The following is a 19239-nucleotide window of genomic DNA, read 5'->3' as shown; positions in this document are numbered from 1 at the left end:
CCATTGACATACTATGGAAGTCAGCAGCTGCCAAATTTTAATTTTTGTCTCGAATGACAGTGTGAACATCATGTTTAAAGAGGTTAACCAGAGTGTTAATCATAACACAGACATTTACATGTTTTAAAAGAAAATTTTGTAAAATAAAATAAAGTATTAATAAGTTTACTTAACCTCATACCATTTCTGCATGACTTTCTTTCTTGATCAAATGTTGATATGTGCTTGTGGGTGGTCTTATGTTAATAAGCATGAATTATTGGTACCATATAGGGCTGGGCAAAAAATTGAATGCTGGAGATTTACTACTAATCACCAGAAGCGTTTACTTTATTGATGAGATGCGCATGAAAATCTCTTAAATTAAAAAAAAAATCTAAACTTAAAGAAAACCCTATTAAATATAATCTTTAGATTAAAACATCTATTTCTCATACTGAATTTCCAAAACTAATGTTGTGATACTAAAATTCACTTAATTGACTAATTTTTGTTTTTAGTGGAATTTTAGGAATTTTAAAACCAGCCATAAAAAAAAATTAAATAATTACTGGCCATATTATTAATGTTTGGCTTCTCAAAAGTAAAACGGGCAGGTAAAATGTGAATGTTTCACAAAAAAACTTTAAAAAGAAACTTGACTAGGATTATACTTTGCGATTAAAAAACCCCCCCTGCATTTTATAAGTGTAAAATATGACCAGTTTTTAAAAAACCAAGGACCTTATATGATCACACCTATTGGTTACAATTTTCATCATGTAATAAAAAAAGCACAATCTTTGTAATCTGAAATGAATTTGGGGTGTCATTCACAGGTCCATCTCAATTAACCCGAGCTCAGCGTTTCCCACCGAGCAGCATTATCAGCGCACAGCGTCACTCAGCAGAGAGACAATCTGTGTTCGTCACACTGAGCCAAATGTACCGTTCACTGATAGCGAAGCCGGTATTATCACCTGCAGATAAGGCCCTTTTTCTCTAGCCGCCAGCCCTGAAATCAAAGCCTCGCGGAGGGGTGCAGCTCTAGGATATGTGATGAACGGGGAGCGCAGGGCTTTTCATCAGATCACTGACACCCTGATGACAGCAGCCCTTAGCAATCTCAAAAGCTCAGAGCAGCTGTCTCTGAATCTGCAGAGACGGTGGCACAGCCGAGCTCCAGAAGGCCGCCTCCTCTTTCTCTCGGATGCGAGACCGCCGGCTCTCCGTTTACAGATCTGGGCTTTGGCAGTAACTGGGCCAAACCCGTAATTGATTTACGAGCAGCTTTCCCCCCTCCGCCTGACGTGAGTGTCCTTGTAAGGCAGTGCCAGCACAGACTTCCCTCGATACCCTGCAGACGCCCACCACCAAACACGACTCCTCTGACCCTTTCACAAGAAAACATACTGGAAAAAAACACTAAATAAATATGATATGGCTCACCGGCTCCAGACATTAAGTGCACCGATGATGGTTGCGAACACTGGGTCCAGTCAGAGGTGAAAACTGAAGCCATTTTGGGTAACCATATTCACTTAATTACTAATTAATTACTTAATCATTTCTTGATGTTACCTTTCTTTTCCTCTGCAGAACAAAAAAAAAAGAGATATTTACAAGAATGTTTAAGCTGCTTTTTTCCATAAAATCAAAGTAAATGACAACAAAAAATAAATAAAAGCACCATAAATGTATTCCAAATGCCTTTTGCACTATATTTCAAGTCTTTCTTGAAAAAAAGCCATATGTGACCCTGGAGCACAAAACCAGTCTTAAGTCGCTGGGGTATATTTGTAGCAATAGCCAAAAATGCATTGTATTGGTCAAAATTATTGATTTTTCTTTTATGCCAAAAATCATTAGGACATCAAGTAAATATCATGTTCCATGAAGATATTTTGTACATTTCCTACTGTAAATATATTAAAACTTAATTTTTGATTAGTCATATGCATTGCTAAGATCTTCATTTGCACAACTTCATTCACAACTTTAAAGGTGTTTTTCTCAATATTTAGATTTTTTTGCACCCTCAGATTCCAGATTTTCTGTCAAATATTGTCCTATCCTAACAACCCATACATCAATGGAAAGCTTATTTATTCAACTTTCAGATGATGTATAAATCTCAATTTCTGAAAATTGACCTTTATGACTGGTTTTGTGGTCCAGGGTCACATATAATAGAGAGGAACAGAGCAAAATGTACACCGAAATCTGTCAAAATTCACGAGCCGTCACAAATAATTTCAGAATTTTCAATTCTGGTGAACCACTATATTGTGGCACTTTTTAAATATTCAGGGACATAAAGTAATGCCATGTCTTGTAAAACACTGTATCATGATATTAGTAGCTAATATTTTCCAGTCCTGGTTACATCAACAGCAAATAGTTTTTCAGAGGGGAGAATGGTACATAGCATTAAAAAAAAGTTGTGTTTTTTTTTTACTTAAAATCGCTCATTAACCAGGACACCTACATGCTTGAGTTTACATTTTAAAGAGTTAAAATGTCAACTAGTAAGAATAGCTGCAGTATGGGCAAAAAAAAAAAAAAAGAATTTTCCCTTTTTCCAAGTTTTCCAAAAAAGATGTATATCTAGATTAATAGGAGTGATGGATAAAAGTGCATTAGGTAAAAAAAAAAAAAATCCAGTTTTGAAAGCAAGACTACAGTTTTATACTACTAAAAAAAAGCTAGTTTAATTAGTTCCCAACCACTGAGAAGAATAAAGTGATGAAACTGGTCATTTATCATCTGAAAATAAGAGGTCAAAGGGTTTAAAACAGAAGATCAGACTTTTTTTAAATATTTTACACCTGCACACACGCACACACTTTCAGTCTATTTGTTGTTTAAAAAAAAAAAATGTGTAGTCTTATGTCATCTATTAAATCTACTGGCTCATCTTACCTTTTTGTGTCTGTCTTTAAAAGGCAACGCCGGCCATTGCATCTCCTGTAAGAAGTCCTGCCACTGTTTCTGGTCCTGATCAGAAGAGATGAAGACGATTTCCAATTTGTCCTTGTGCTCCGACGATTTTTTAAACTTGCTGTAAAACTCGCACAGACTCGCGTTGAACTGCTTGCATGGGCCGTTTAAACTGCAGCCGAAGTAGAGCCCGAGCAGAGACAGTTTGCTGCCCAGCGAGTGAACATCCACCTCGGCTTTCTCTCCGTTGACGAGCCGCTCTCCGAGCAGATTCACCAGAAACTCCGACATCGCTGCTGAGCCCTCGAAGCGGACTGCGCTTGGTTTTCTTGGCTTATTGGAGCGGTTTTAAGGTAAACCCAAAGTGCTCGATGGATATCCGCAGGCCCTGGTGCCCAGTTTGGCAGTCCCGCGGTTCGAGAGACAGCAGCCGTCGTGTGCCTCCACTGTGCGCGGTGTTGAGGAATGCGCTCCTGTTTTAGAGCGGCCCTCAGCAACAGCGCCGGCCGACTCCCGCTGCGAGACTGTCGCGACATCTAGTGGCGAGATGGTGCAATTGCACCTCGGCGTACTCGGTCCACAGGGATGTCAAGCGATTCACAGTCGAACCACGTCTCTATCTCTGCATAAAATTATACTTTTTTTCTTTTTTGTATAGATGAATGTATAGACGGATTCTCAGAGTAACAGTATCAGTACATGTCATGTTTTTGGGTAAGTATTCACTCCTTTCATTTAAGGAGAAAGTGGTGTCTGAGTTACAGTGATTACCTCATGCATCCCGTTCATTTCAATTACCACTAAAAGCAAAAGAAAAACAACGGTACGGTAAAAACTGCACTACTTTAATAAAAAAATTAATGGTGCACAGGAAAATTGCAACCAGATTCTGTATGATAAACACCTATAACTGTATTGCTTGATAATCCTACTATGGAAGTCAATGGCTACCGTCAACTGTTTGGTTACAAACATTCTTCAAAATATCTTATTTTGCATCCAACAGCCGAAAGAAATTCATACAGGTTTGGAACAACTTGAGGGTGAGTAATTGATGATAGAATTACAATTTTTGGGTGAACTATCCCTTTATCAAGGTTGACTTGAAAGTGTAGTAAAGTCCCTTTTTTGAATATCATTTAAAAAAATAAGCTTGAAATGTCTGATGATGTTACAAATGAAATCTTCCAGTATACACAGTTTTATTTGCACAAATGCTTTCCAGACTTGTACAAATCACCACAACATAATTCCAGGCCACAATTTGTTTAGCTGAACATTGCAGGGCAGAAGCATAGATTAAAAATGACAAAAGTAGAAAAACTGTGTCAATCCTTCAAAGAGAATGTTTAAAATGTGGTTGTCTTCAAGCAGTACATCGCAGGACATTAATCCTCTGTGAACAACATTCGAACCAGGTCTGCTTTAAAACACTCCTCTTCAACCAGCTTCTGGGGCTTAAAACAGACAAACATAGTACATTTGCAAGACGCATACAAATTTAAAGTGTTAAATTCACTTATCAAAGAACTTTTACAGATCTTTACCGTGCCATAGCGCAGTAGTGTGGGTACTCCATTCAGCTTCAGATTCTTCTTAAAGTCATTATTTGGGTCCTTCCAGCTGGCAAGAACAACAATTAGATATTAACTCTTAGCCAAACCAAACAAGTCAAAAATTAAAAAATTAAAACTAATCCGGATGAGTTTGTTTGATCATCAGAGCAGATTTAGAGAAATTTAGCATTACATCACTTGCTCACCAATGGATCTTCTGCAGTGAATGGGTGCCGTCAGAATGAGAGTCCAAACAGCTGATGAAAACATCACAATAATCCACAAGTAATCCACACCACTCCAGTCCATCAACTTACATCTTGTGAAGCAAAAAGCTGCGACAATCTATAATAACACTTCCTCCATCATGCAGTGAAAAAGGCAATGCTTCTTGTTCTCTCACATAAAAATCCACCGACATATTTGTTTATAACTGTTTTCACTGCTTGATCTGTGCATATTTCTCTCCTGATTCAAGGGAACGACTTTTTCACAGGAGGAAGCAATATTATGGATAGAGGACTCATATTTTAGTAAGAAGCAATGTGAACTTAAAAACATCTTAACGATGAATTAGTTTCTTAATAAACAAGCAGGTTTCGCTTCACAAGATTTTAACTGACAGACTGGAGTCGTGTCGATTACTTGTAGAGGTTTTTATCAGCTGTTTGGACTCTCATTCTGACGGCACCCATTCACTGCAAAAGGATCCACCGGTGAGCTACTGACATCATGCTAAATTTGTCCAAATCTGTTCTGATGAAGAAACAAACTCATCTACATCTTGGATGGCATGACAGTGAGTACATTTTCAGCTCATTTTAATTTTGAGTGAACTATAACTTTAATCTAAGCACTATCTTGTATACTATATGCTGCAACATACATTAATTCTCTCTGTTTGCCAATGTAATTGGAAGAATGTCTTGTAAACTTACTAAGGTCTATCTCCTACTTGGCAGTAAATGAAGACAGATCCCTCCGGCAGATGAGACAGCTCTCCTCTGACCACTGGCTGTGCTGCATGAGGGGAAAAAAAGGAAAAACTCTTCTAGTTTTGAATTTTTGAAACAGCACAGCTACTGTATAATGTTAATATACCTTTCACACAGTCTGGACACCAGCTCTTGCCCTGGTCGTCTTTATCTCCAGAGAAGTAAGCGAATATGTCTTTTCCTTTTCTTTCAGACACAGCTTTACAAAATTCCTCGTAGCCGTGAACAGCAACGTCCTCGTATTTAGTCATGATTTATTTACTATTTAGTGTTTACTGGGAACCAGTTGTTCAGTGACCAAGTCCAACTCGAGCTACAGAAAGCAGACTGATCTTTGTATGAAGTCAGCTGACTGTACGCTAACAGCAGTGAGTGAAGTGTGAAGAAATCATAGACTGTAAATGCGCTTGTACTTTTTCCAAAATAAGAGTGGACTATTTTAAAATAAAAGTCTGGATATAATAGTTGCACCACAACTGAGCATTTTGAACACATATATTATAATTGAAATATTATTTCTAGATTATTACATATTGTTTATTCATATTTTATTATATATTTAATATATGCATAAACAATAATATAGATAGATAGAGAGAGAGAATATATATATATATATCAGTGCTGTCAAATTATTAATCATGATTAATAATTTGACAGCACTGATATATATATATATATCAGTGCTGTCAAATTATTAATCATGATTAATAATTTGACAGCACTGATATATATATATATATCAGTGCTGTCAAATTATTAATCATGATTAATAATTTGACAGCACTGATATATATATATATATCAGTGCTGTCAAATTATTAATCATGATTAATCGCATCCAAAAGAAGTTTTTGTTTTCATAATATATGTTTGTGTACTGTGTATATTTATTATGTATATATAAATGCACACACATGCATGTATATATTTAAGAAAAATATGTTATGTTTATATATTAAATATATTTATATTTAATATAAATTATATGAATATAAATATATACATGTAAATGTTTTAAAAACATATGCTGTATGTGTGTCTTTACATATACATAATAAATATACACAGTACACAAACATATATTATGAAAACAAAAACTTCTTTTGGATGCGATTAATCATGATTAATAATTTGACAGCACTGATATATATATATATATATATATATATATATATACAGTTATAGTATTTTTAAAACTAGTTTTACTAAACCAAATATGTATTAAAAATATGACATCTACAATATGTAAACAACGATTTAGTTAAATCTGCTAAAACTGAGCAATTGTTCAAGCCAAGTTTAATAGCTCTAATGGACATGGGTTAATGAATTTACATTCTAAACAAGAAAGTCAATGCATAAGCGTATGGAGGGCATGTAAATTGCAAGATGACGTGATGCACATGACAGTGTGTCTCTTAGGCATGCAGGGCACATCCCATATCACATATAGGAGCACATCCTGAGCACGTCTCCAGCAGCAGGAGCAGGAATGGCTTGGCAGAACAAACAAAATCGATTACTGCATCTCTTTGAATATACAACAGTCAGATATGTGGGCACGCAAAATAAGAAAATCGGACTTCTGTACAGAATATTTCAACTCACTATCGTGGGATATCTCATTGGGTAAGAGCTATAATTAATTTTAGTCTAACCACAATCAAAAGTTTAGCTTGAGCTTCAGGTAAAATCATCTTATGTGAAGATTCCAGCTGTGAAACAGGTAAAAAAAAATTAGCTTCTACTGGTTTGATGGCAAATATTTAAACATATTTTACCTCAACAGATGGGTATTTTTGAAAAACAAAGGATACCAGGTAAAAGATGATACTCTCGAGAGTTCTGTGGTAACTAAAGTTAAAGGAATTGCACGTGTCAACACAACAGATTCAAATTTGTGGGGACCAGAGGACTATGTTTTCCCCAACCAGGTGAGTCGAACCAAACCGTAGTCAAAAAAGTTTGAGTTAGTTCTGATTAGTTTCTGGTCAATCATATTCATAATGATTTGCTTTATCATTAATTTGCTTCAATAATAAGTCTTTTGGTAAAATTTTTTTCCAGGGTGAGACTTTTCTTTCTATAGCAACCAATTTCATCGAGACACCAAACCAAAAATTAGGCAACTGTTCAGAGGTAAGAAAATAAATTTTCTCTTTACCATTTATTAAAACTTTGACAATCAACATCTCACATCTGCACTTTCAATAACATTTAACTTATCTGCTGTTCTCTAAAAACATTTATATACAAAATAAAACATATTTGTTTTTTATTCAGTGACATATTCTTTAAGAAAAGTCATATAACTGTTTGATATTGTTGCATTAGTTGCTGATTACAATCAGCTTGGTATCTGTCATGTTCCATTCAGGCCATTAGTGTAAGAGCGTGTGAGAGCACTGTGGTTATTCGTATGTACTGATAGTGAAACACTACAGTGCTTTCACTTCCACATTATCAGGTAGATTTAATAGTTTTTATAGGCTTGCTGGTTTATGAGTCGATTTCCATACCACCATCTCTTATGTGTTGTGAGTCTCAGGGGCCATTCATATAGAAATTGTTTTTGTGTTTAAAAACACAAGACGCAGGGCATTTAGAGACAGAACTACAGAACTAACTGGGTGTTGATTGAACAGGCGCTTGGAGCTAACAATACATACACACACACACACACAATTTTAATTAAATTTTAAAAAAAATTTAATTATATATAATTTTATAAACGTTTGCTATTTTAAAATTATTTATATATAGGGCTGCACAACTTGGCCAAAACAATTACATTTAAATTATTTTGTCATAGGCTATATAGCAGTTTTTACAATGATATGTAGTTTAATCTCATATGAAAATGTCTTATATTGCTGCTGCTTAAAGGGTTAGTTCACCCAAAAATGAAAATGAGCATCTACTCACCCTCAAGGCATCCTAAGTGTATATGACTTTCTTCTTTTGGATGAATCCAATCCAGTTAAATTTTAAAATTGTCCTTGGTCTTCCAAGCTTTATAATGGCAATTGGCGGGTGTTTTTTTCAACAGCCCAAAAGAAGTCATATAAAGCACATCCATCCATAATAAAAAAGTGCTCCACATGGCTCCGGGGGTGAATAAAGACCTTCTGTAGCGAAACTGTGTTGTGATGTGTTTTTGTAAGAAAAATATCCATATTTAAAACATCTGATTCGTCTAAAAGAAGAAAGTCATGTCTTGAGGGTAAGTACACTCTTAAAAATAAAGGTGCTTCAAAAGATTCTTCAAGCGATGCCATAGAAGAACCATTTTTGGTTCCACAAAGAAGCATTCAGTCAAAGGTTCTTTAAAGAACCATCTCTTTCTTACCTTTTTATAATCTGAAGAACCTTCTTTCACCACAAAGAACCTTTTGTGAAACAGAAAGGTTCTTCAGATGTTAAAGGTTCTTTATGGAACCATTTAGACAAAAAGGTTCTTCTATGGCATTGTGAAGTACCTTTATTTTTAAGAGTGTAAAGCATGGGCAAATGTTTTTATTTTTGGGTGAACTAACCCTTTAAAGGGGTGGTCTACTGGCTTTTTCGAAGGCTTGACTGTGTTTAATGGGGTGCACTGTATTGTGTTCATGCTTTGTTAAAAAAAAATTGCATTATTTTTTACACATTTTACCTTTATTCTACACCGTTTTCCATTCTCGTAAAAATGGTTTGTTGACTTCCTGGATCCTCCCTCAGAAATTCGCAATGGGCTCATGATGCTGCATTCACGCCATGTTGTAATTACCGTAATTCTGAGATGACAACACGTGACATTTTACTCATAGCTTTCCATGTTCTTAACCCCTGATTTTCACTCGCTGACAGGTTTTGCGAAATCACAGACAAATGCCCAAAATCTGAGGCAAATCGGTGCTCGTTCATGTAAGTAAAAATCACGCAATGTGAATTATCAAAGACACGATCTGAGGGAATCGTCAACGGCCGTGAAATATTTGGCATGCTAAATATCTGGACCTGTCTACCATTCAAAATACTGCTGTGTGAAATGAGTTCTGACTGAAAAATACGTCAGCAATGGTCTACAGCCAATGAGAGAGCAAGATACAGGGCAGCGGGAAGTTCGGGGAGGAGTTATATGAAAAGTAGTTTGCGGACCAGACAGAGTAGTCGGCGATTCTTCCAATGGTAAAGTCATGCCGTGTGTAACCTCCTGTCGCCGATCCATCGTGCAATGTGAACACAACAGCAACTGAATGCTACCCCAGATAGTCGTGCAGTGTGAAAACAATGGTGATCCGACTACTTTGAAAATCGTGCAGTGTGAACTCGGCATTAGTAGTGCCTAAATGAATCTGGCGGCGGTCAGGTGGTACAGCTGTCACTGGTCCAAGTCGTAACTCTCAGAACATTAAGAGTTTACAAGTTGTAATTACAAGTTTTGGAGCATGTGAGGGCTTTGGCATTGATGGTGTTGCCATAGAAACACATAATTCAGCTCCGAGTAGAATGTCACCTGTTTTCATCTCGGAATTACGGTAATTACAACATGGCGTGAACCATAGATATGTATAGATGCTCCAGGCACGTAGATGCGGCCACCATCTTGGAACGGTACTATGGTGAATGACGTCAAGTTGACCGCTAAATTTGGCGGACGGTTTACATATAGCGGCCCATAGAAACAGTCGCTAATGAGGAATCTATGTACAGTGGGTACGGAAAGTATTCAGACCCCCTTACATTTTTCACTCTTTGTTATATTGCAGCCACTTGCTAAAATCATTTAAGTTAATTTTTTTTCCTCATTAATGTACACACAGCACCCTATATTGACAGAAAAACACAGAATTGTTGACATTTTTGCAGATTTATTAAAAAAGAAAAACTGAAATATCACATGGTCCTAAGTATTCAGACCCTTTGCTCAGTATTTAGTAGAAGCACCCTTTGGATCTAATACCGTGAATGCTCAGATTGGTTAGCTGGCTAAGTGTATTGTAATTCGCTAACCAGCTATAGTGCTCCTTGTTTGGAGACGTCACGCCTCTTACCATAACGGGTAGTTGCATGTGCTCCCGCCCTGCGTTCCATTTGGAAAGGCTCATCCCTATGCCCTATTTCCTTCAAAGGGTTTACCCTCCGGAGTGAAAGCTTTGAAGGGTTGCAGGGTGTAGGGGACCAAACAACTGTTCCTTGAAGTGCCCTTCTGCATTATCATCCCATGCCCATATAGAGGCGCCGTCATCATGGAAAAAATCAGTGCAAAGGATCATGGGGGATCGAAGTGTCCATCAGTTGTACCCTTCGAAATCCTTAATTTCAAAGGGCCCTTTGAAGTGGCCAGTTATGAGCACTTTGGTTTGGAATGACCCTTCAATATGGCGGCCATGTTTGTTTTTGCTCCGAAGTGCCCTTCGGAGGGCGATATATCCCGTTTGGAATGCACTGCCAGTGTATTATAAACAATGGCTTCAATATTGCCTTATCAATTTGAGCCCGAGTCAGACTCAGAGATAGATATTATTGAAGAGGATCAAGCAGAAAATATGCAAGCACGACTCTTATAAGATGTTTCAGAATAGTATGTTTTTTGTAGTTGTCTCATATTTTTTAGATACGCTGTTATTTGTAAATGCTACTGCTGTTTGTTATCTTTGATATACGGTTTTATCCTTACTAAAGCTTTGGTTCTAAAGTTTACTACTTTCCTCGAAGGGATTATTTGATTACAGACTGTGGATCTATAGTGATTGCTAGTGCACCGTTAGTTTTGTACGTTAGAACAAGTGTAGCCAAATATCTGTCTTCAGAACTACGAGCCCATTACAAAGACTAACCATGGCTTTACTACAGTGGCCAAATTAAACGCAGAACCATATTTAGCGTGCATGTAGCTAAACGAGCATAAATGCTATAATCCAGGAATAGTTTACACTGATCATATAAACACCAACATTTGGAGTTTGCTGGTGGGATGAAAAATAACTTATATATGTGTTTGTAGGCATTTGACGGATGAATTTGCATTTTGCTAAATGGCTAGCGGAGCTAACAACACTCTACTACAACAAGTCTTCCAAAATAAGGGCTTAAATTAAAAAAAATACAAATAAAAAAATACAACAACTCTTCCTCTTCTCTATAGCAGCCCAGCATGACCCCTACTGAGTGTTTCTGGGGGCAGGGTTTATATAAATTTCAGGGTTTGTGATGTCACTAACCCAGGAAGTAGCTCGTTGTAGTCCCTACCAGCTGTTTATTGTATTTTTATTGTAATATTTCAATAATTTAACAAAACATTTGCATGTTTACAGTTCAGTGTCGCTAAATGGTTGCATTGAATGCAAGTAAACAAATTAAATATTTATATTTTTAGAGTTCAAATCTTTAAATAATTTATTTTACATTTTCATTATTTAATAAATTAGCTTTTTAACAACTCACAAGCCCACTGCAGTCCTTGAATTAAGCCCAGTTTGGGAAATCCTGGTTTCATAAAATTGAATTATGTTGACATCAAAAAATTTAATATATTTTCTTTCTCTTTGCTTTTGTATATCAGTATGGTATGTTTAATTGTAATTTTAAAACAAGTTAGATAAAAAAAAAAAAAAGTAATCTAAAAAGTATACATTACCTAAAACGAGTAACCTAGATTATGTTACTAACTACAATTTTCATAATGTAGTCTGTAATCAGTAATAGACTACAATTTTGTAGGTACACAGCTTTGTTTATATCTCACAATTACCATTTTTACCTCAGAATTACCTTTTTAAATTCTTATCCAATGGCATCTTTTTTTTTTTTTTTTTAGAACCCAAAAGTACCGAATAACACATGCTCTAAGGATGAAGATTGCACAGTGGGAGAGGCTGTTAGGGCTGGAAACGGTATGATTTAAAACGGCTTAATTTTTTTTTCCCGCAAAGTAAGCTGATAATCAGTTAATGTAAAATGCTAGCATAATAAGCCATGCTGCATAATAAATATTTTCCATCCGCAATTTTGCTGTTTACAAATATGCAAAAGCCTACTAAATGGTTTCATTCTCTTTAGGAATTAAAACTGGCATTTGTTTGGAAACACACAATGGCACTTGTGAAATATATGGCTGGTGTCCCACTGAAATACACAGGGATCCACAGTAAGAATATTTTCTCTCACTCTTTAAAGTACAGTTACAATGTTCATCCCAGACAGTGTATGCAATTAATAAAGTCATTGTCAATATCAAGTTTAAAATAAAAAGTAAGGTCACCATGAGACATATTTTTTTTAGCCCAGCCACCATTGTGAGAGAAGCTGAAAACTTCACTTTGTACATAAGAAACTTCATCAGATTTTCCCAGTTCAACTTCTCAACGTAAGAAACTCACTCTGATGCATCCATTGGTAATGAGTGTAAACCCTGTCTGCTTTTATGTTTATTAAAAAGCACACAAAACTTTACTATATAAAACTATTTACTGTATTACCACTCAATTATCTCAAATGCTGTTTTCCTTCTCAGATCAAATGTTCCGAAGGAAAACAGATCATTGTATTTAAAAAACTGCTTGTATGATGAAACTGTTTTCCCGTACTGCCCTATATTTCGCCTGGGAGATATTGTGAACAAAACTGGAAATAAGTTTGAAGAAATGGCTCTAAAGGTGAGAATAGTGAATGTAGTTTTAATGTGAGGCTACATTTAATTTAATAGACATTTGCTTATTACACTGAATCTATTATTTTGATATTATAATGCCAGGGTGGTTCAATTGGGGTTCTGATTGAGTGGCTCTGTGACCTTGATGTAGACTCAGAATGTCGTCCTCACTACAGCTTTGTACGTCTGGGCAAATTGTCAGAAAAAATCGGATTTGACTTCAGGTACATTCACACTGCTCTTTTACTAGTCAAAATCAATCCGGGTCCACTTTTTTTATTTTCTTTTTTCTTTTTTTAAGTTGAGTCATTTTGTGTCATTTTCTGAGGTCACAGTTGAGGTCCCATTTGATTTTGGTCTTTTTTTCTGGTGAAAAAAATACATAAATGAAGAAGAAAGCCAAAATACGAAATGCCATGAATGAATATTGATTGCGTAATCCACTGTTTTATAGAAGGGGGTCAAAGTGATGATTTTCACCTGAGATTCTGAGCCAAGTTATAGTGGGGAGGTTACGGTGTTTTTATTTATTTATTGGTAGGTCAATAAGTAAAATTTGTTGACTTCAATCCGTGTTGCATTGTATGCCAATGGTGATAGTTAAAAAATGTTTGTGGGGGGGCACATTTCTCAAAAAGTATTAAAGATATCATGATGTCCTTTTAGATTTTGTTTCTCATGTAATCTTTTTTAAGTCAAATCAAGTCAAGAGGATCTTGGTTTTAGGAGGTAGGGTTGTGGATGGGGTTTCAGAGGGGGGTGAGGTGATTGGAATTGAGGGCTCTCACAGCCTGGGGTAAAAAGCTTTTGAGCAGTCTTGCAGAGCGGGTTCTGATTCAGAGGGGCACCGATGATATTTGCAGCTGTGTTCACTGTCCGCTGTAGGATCTTGCTGTCAGCAGCACTGCAGTTCCCGTACCAGACAGTGATGCAGCTGGTCAGCACACTCTCAATGGTGCCCCTATAGAATGTAGTGAGGATGGGTGGAGGGAGACTTGCTCTTTTCAGTCGGCGCAGGAAGTGGAGCCGCTGTTGCGCCTTCTTGGAGAGTGATATATTGTTGGTGGTCCAGGTGAGGTCTTCTGTTATGTCCACTCCAAGGAATTTTGTGCTGCTGACTCTCTCCACAGTCGAGCTGTCGATGGTCAGTGGGGGGTGGTCAAAAGAGTTCCTCCTGAAGTCCATCACAACCTCCTTTGTCTTACTCACATAGAGGGACAGGGCCACTTCCTCTCTGTAGGGTATTTCATCATTGTTGCTGATGACACCTACCACAGTTGTGTCATCAGCAAACTTGATGATGTGGTTGGAGCTGAACTTGGCAGTGCAGTCGTGGGTCAGCAGTGTGAAGAGCAGCGGGCTGAGCACACAGCCCTGTGGAGCACCTGTGCTCGGTGTGGTAGTGCTGGAGGTATTGCGGCCAACATGGACTGACTGAGGTCTTCCAGTTAGAAAGTCCAGGATCCAATTACAGAGGAAGGTGTTTAGGCCCAGAAGGTTTAGTTTGTTGATGAATTGTTGTGGGATTATTGTGTTGAATGCTGAGCTGAAGTCGATGAACAGAATTCTAACATAGGAGTCTTTATTTTCTAGGTGGGTAAGAGCCAGGTGGAGGGTGGAGGAAATTGCATCGTGATATGGGGATCGCAATGTGGCTCCATGAGTAAATTGTTAAATTGTACGTTTTCAGTGATCAAAAAATACATGTGGGCCATTCTGCATTGCGTTTAAACTAGAAATGTATCTTGTTTCCCGCTATCAAAACAGTTGCATATAGGGGTGTAACGATTCACCCGTTTTATCAATGCATCGATTACAAACCCTGATGATGCATATGCATCGATCTTGAAACATGATTTTTGAATCGTGAATCGCCGATTTCGGACAGTAATCGATATAAAATGCTAAGAATCTAATCAATTAACAACAACCTTGAAATAAGAGCGCGAGGTTTGTCTGATAATCAGATGCATGAGAGTAGCGTTTGTTGCTATAGCAAAGAGACATCGGACGCGTTTTCTTTCAGGATCATCATTCGCCGATGGAGAGGAAAAGTTACATACTATAGCATTTTATTTTATGAAAATGAGATAAAGAAGTTTTCACACTGATCTCGCGCTCAACAAACTTAAGACGTGCTAGGAAATGCCTAATATGGACAAAGGTATCTATCGCTGCAGCTAAGCTGAATAAAAAGCAGAATGAACTGATGAAACGTTAAGACGATAAACACAATAAATAAATATAATTTATGAATGATGCAGTGCTAATTGACATATTATTTATTACAGTACAGAAACTATAAAGTATATTTTCTACCTAATTCTGTGCATAAAGTTGAAATAATTGTTTGTAGTATATAAAACAATCATAAAATTGCCATTAGGGAAAAAAATGAATCAAATCGATTCGCTGTCTACCCAAAGATTCACAGCCTGCATAGAATGTACCTATGTGCATGCCAAAATAATCTTTTTCTCCCTGTAATTTGGCACCAAATCTCTGGTGAAAATAGTCATTTTGACCCCCTTTACAAAATTGTGGATTACTCTAATATTCATGAATGGCTTTGAATAGTTAGGATTTCATCTCAATTTATGTTTGTCTTTCTTCAGAAAAAAATATTAACAAAATTACAAATTTGAGCAAGGGAAGTTTCCAAAATTTGTTTCATTTGACATGGAATGTGTCAGGATCATGGACCTGTTTTGTTATGTTTTGCCCCTGTTTCTGTTCCTGTGTTCCCTCATTTCAGTGGTTCCCAAACTGGGGGGCGCGAAGCTATGACAAGGGGGCGCGGCAAGGCCGAGGGATAATGTACATTCAGCAGATTATTTTGCAAAAGAAACCTCCGCAGTGTGATAAAGACTACACTGCGTAATTTTCCCGCTTATCATTGCCTGATAAGTAAATAATTGAACGCAAAATATTAATTTGACTTATTTTAATTACCTCATCATGACTTGCAGTACCCGCTTGAGCGTTCCGTTATCAGTTGTAGCAGTTGTGGTTGTATCAATAACAGACCACTAGATGGTGCGATTGAAGAATCAGAGTTGTATTGCAGAGAGCCATGTAGAAATATAAATGAACGATGCATGGTTCTGCTCTAAGCATGTAAGTTACAAATTTGTGAAAATACTGACAGTGCCAGGTAAATATAAAGCAGATTATGAATATACTTAATATTCACAAATACCCAAACAACGTGACAAAAGCAAAATAGAACCCAGTGATGTTCTATCAGTGGATGCGGCGCGACGCAACAAATTCATGACAGTAAACTGATGCCCCGTTCTATTTCTGACGATCTCCAGCGCTCTTACATAAAGGACCATTGGATTTGTAATGTTCACTTTGTGCGTCCAGTGTGGTGAAAAGACAAGAAAATATGACTAGGCATATCTCGTCCTTAGATTCACCAGTTCAAAGGTGGGTATTTGAAGCCGAACAAGTTAAGACGGCAAGCAGGCTAGTTAAGCAGTACTTTAATCACAATATTTCAAATCATATATATAATTTTGCAATCAAGGTCATGTCTGAGAAGGTGCATGTATATTCATAAGAGAATCATGAAAAAATTGTTTCCTCAAAAATATGAAGCAGCAACTGTTTTGAGCATTAAAATAATCGGAAATGTTACTGAGCAGCAAATTAGCATATTTTAATCATTTCTGAAGGATCATGTGACACTGAAGACTGGAGTAATGATGCTGAAAATTCAGCTTTGATCACAGGAGTACAGTATATGTTCAAACATTCATAGATATTTTAAATTGACACATTTCACAATATTACAGTGTTTACTGTATTTTTAATAAATAAATGCAGCCTTGGTGAGCATAAGAGACTTTCTTTAAAAAATAAAAAAGGGGGGGGGAGGAGGAGGGGGGTCCTGAAAATATTTTTATCTACAAAAGGGGGTCGGCTGAAAAAGTTTGGGAACCACTGCCTTATTTGGTCATGTTCCTGTCCTCATTTAGTTAATTAGTCATTCTGTGCACCTGTGTTTGGTAATTGTCCTGTGTTTATAAGTTCTTGTCTGTGCATTTCTCCTCTGTTGGGTCTACGCGTTGTAAATGTCATCCTTGTGCTCTGTGTCTCCCTATTGGATCATTAAAGACTCTCGTTTTGTGAAATCTCCATGTCTCCTCGTTTCCTCGTTCCTGTGCTCCAGCATATTGTGACAGAATGTTGTTATGCTCAGTATTGCTATTAATTGTCTTCTCAGATTTGCTCGCTATTTCACTACTGCAGGACAGAAGCAAAGAACATTTTACAGAGTTTTTGGAATTCATTTGGAAATCATGGTGTTTGGAATGGTATGTGACTCAAATGCTAAAGACATGAATGCACAAGTGATATAATGCATGCTTTTAATACATGTATATATGAGTCTTTTCCAGGCAAGAAAATTTTGTATTATTCCTACGATTGTCAACATAGCCTCTGCTCTGACTTTAATGGGTGCTGTAAGTATGTAAATATTCAGATACATACATCATACATCATCTATTTCAATCTATATACCAAGTTTGTTTATCCCCAAGGGTTCTTACATCTGTGACGTTATGCTACTGTACGTGATGAAGAAGAGGAGTGTTAACACAGAGTCAAAGCTTGAGAGAATGACAACGTATGTAACAGAAGCATGTTTGCTAGAAATGCTACTGTGCTGTGTACTTTGATTTAAGAACAAATATAATTCAGGCAATGCATTATCTATGCTTTCATATGTCACATGTCATTACATATTAAAAAATGAAACTGCAAGTATTAAAGACATTTATTTTATATCTCCTTTAGGAATGACAAAGAAATTCCATTACAAATAATGCCAGAGAGTCTGAAGAGAAAATTCAGTTTATGAAAATTACAATAATAGTAATGAGGAAAGTGGCTTGCACGTAAAAAAAAAAAAATGTTGAATAAAATCTCACTGTACTTCTTATTCACTCTGAAGCATTATAAGCTGAAGTTTAGTAAATGTTATTTGCATAATATATCCTATATAAATACAATCTCATATTCAGATGTATGTTTGTGTTGGACTTCCTGATGTTGTGTCTAAAGGACCTGTGGAAATGTAAAGCATATTTATGAATCATCAACCACTTATTTTAGAGTAATGCGTAGTTTAGACTTCAGATAGAAATCATATAAGATGGAAATGACTCAATACATGTATAGCATTAACTTCATAGTCAATTATATTAGGTAATATGTGATGTAAGACATTAAACTGATTCAATGGATTTATCATGTTTGACTCATTTTTTTATTTCTCTCCTCTTATTTCTCTCCTTTTTTAACTAAAATAATTTCCTATACTACAATGATTTTGTTGCTGTATGATGAATAGTATGGAGGACGAAACCTGCAAAAACAATAAATAAATAAATAAATACACAAATAAATAAATATGCAAATAAATAAATAAATGTCTGTATAAATACACAAATTCTTGTTTAAATACATAAATACATAATTAAACGTGATTAAAGTAGGCAAATAAATTGGTGGGCAAATGGAAAATGTTTAAGGAAATGCTAAACTCATCCTATTTATTTTCCTTTGATCACTCATTTATTTCTGAATGTAGTTCCACATTTATTTTTCCTCTGTGATCAACATGCTAATGAGAGGGTGTTAATTATGGACTTGGTCGGGGTCATGTGATAGCTGGGGGCGCGGCTTTCCCGCTGACAGGAGATGCATGGTGTAAATCCAGTATGGCCTACATAAAGTCACTTTTTTCCGTTTAACAGAGCAAGATACATAAAAAACTGAGCTGTATTGTCCGTACAGTATCTGTGACTTTACAAACGACCCAAAGAGATGGCCAGTGTCGTTTCCTGACGTCATTTTTTGTAACCCGATTGAGTCTCCAGCTAGAGACAACTGTAATATCAGTATCCCATGGTCATTGTGAGATGACTGGTATGAAGTGGTTTAATCGAGGAACAGACCGTTTTTTCCCATTAGTTATCAGAACAGAAAATACAGGTGACAAAAGTATGTTTATTAAGCAAATAACGGTTCAGTATTGCAATTAAGAGCTATGTAAGCATTAATATTCTACATTGGCCACTTAAAATATTTGATGATTTAGCTCTCTCATGATTATAACTAC

The 19239-nt window shown here is 36.4% G+C and overlaps 3 protein-coding genes across 3 annotated transcripts in view; 1 reads left to right on the top strand and 2 right to left on the bottom strand.

Annotated features, from left to right (window-relative positions):
• nxn (nucleoredoxin) overlaps nucleotides 1–3411 on the bottom strand; it is a 75098-nt gene extending 71687 nt beyond the window's left edge. Inside the window, exon 1 of the mRNA XM_016268554.1 lies at nucleotides 2902–3411. Coding sequence (XP_016124040.1) covers nucleotides 2902–3210 — 309 coding nt within the window. The 5' untranslated portion in view covers nucleotides 3211–3411. The remainder of the gene's footprint in view (nucleotides 1–2901) is intronic.
• A 555-nt stretch (nucleotides 3412–3966) lies between these two features.
• Nucleotides 3967–5846, bottom strand: txndc17 (thioredoxin domain containing 17). Its single transcript, XM_016268504.1, has 4 exons — nucleotides 5577–5846; nucleotides 5414–5495; nucleotides 4467–4542; nucleotides 3967–4376 (listed from the first exon to the last, which is right to left on the bottom strand). The coding sequence occupies exons 1-4, from the start codon at nucleotides 5719–5721 to the stop codon at nucleotides 4308–4310; spliced, it is 372 nt and encodes a 123-aa protein (XP_016123990.1). The 5' UTR covers nucleotides 5722–5846; the 3' UTR covers nucleotides 3967–4307.
• A 1119-nt stretch (nucleotides 5847–6965) lies between these two features.
• p2rx8 (purinergic receptor P2X, ligand-gated ion channel, 8) lies at nucleotides 6966–17811 on the top strand. The gene is made up of 14 exons (XM_016268553.1): nucleotides 6966–7102; nucleotides 7263–7407; nucleotides 7541–7612; nucleotides 12273–12348; nucleotides 12515–12602; nucleotides 12738–12821; nucleotides 12969–13110; nucleotides 13209–13330; nucleotides 14237–14250; nucleotides 14347–14517; nucleotides 14700–14703; nucleotides 17338–17428; nucleotides 17513–17578; nucleotides 17657–17811. The coding sequence occupies exons 1-14, from the start codon at nucleotides 6966–6968 to the stop codon at nucleotides 17792–17794; spliced, it is 1350 nt and encodes a 449-aa protein (XP_016124039.1). The 3' UTR covers nucleotides 17795–17811.
• The last annotated feature ends 1428 nt before the right edge of the window (nucleotides 17812–19239 follow it).

The sequence above is a fragment of the Sinocyclocheilus grahami genome, unplaced genomic scaffold (genome assembly GCF_001515645.1).
Source record: "Sinocyclocheilus grahami isolate Dianchi unplaced genomic scaffold, SAMN03320097.WGS_v1.1 scaffold46.1, whole genome shotgun sequence".
NCBI lineage: Eukaryota > Metazoa > Chordata > Actinopteri > Cypriniformes > Cyprinidae > Sinocyclocheilus > Sinocyclocheilus grahami.
Note: the sequence above shows the minus strand (reverse complement) of the source record. Positions and strands in the feature narration are given on the sequence as shown.

Bases quoted from the DNA above. Each gene is read 5' to 3' on its own strand.
- txndc17 (XM_016268504.1), bottom strand. From the start codon at position 5,721: ATGACTAAATACGAGGACGTTGCTGTTCACGGCTACGAGGAATTTTGT. The intron at 5,496-5,576 runs GTATATTAACAT...CCCCTCATGCAG, and splicing joins GTGTCCAGACTGTGTGAAAG to CACAGCCAGTGGTCAGAGGA. The intron at 4,377-4,466 runs GTAAAGATCTGT...GTCTGTTTTAAG, and splicing joins CACTACTGCGCTATGGCACG to CCCCAGAAGCTGGTTGAAGA.
- p2rx8 (XM_016268553.1), top strand. From the start codon at position 6,966: ATGGCTTGGCAGAACAAACAAAATCGATTACTGCATCTCTTTGAATAT. The intron at 17,429-17,512 runs GTATGTGACTCA...AGTCTTTTCCAG, and splicing joins AAATCATGGTGTTTGGAATG to GCAAGAAAATTTTGTATTAT. The intron at 17,579-17,656 runs GTAAGTATGTAA...TTTATCCCCAAG, and splicing joins CTCTGACTTTAATGGGTGCT to GGTTCTTACATCTGTGACGT.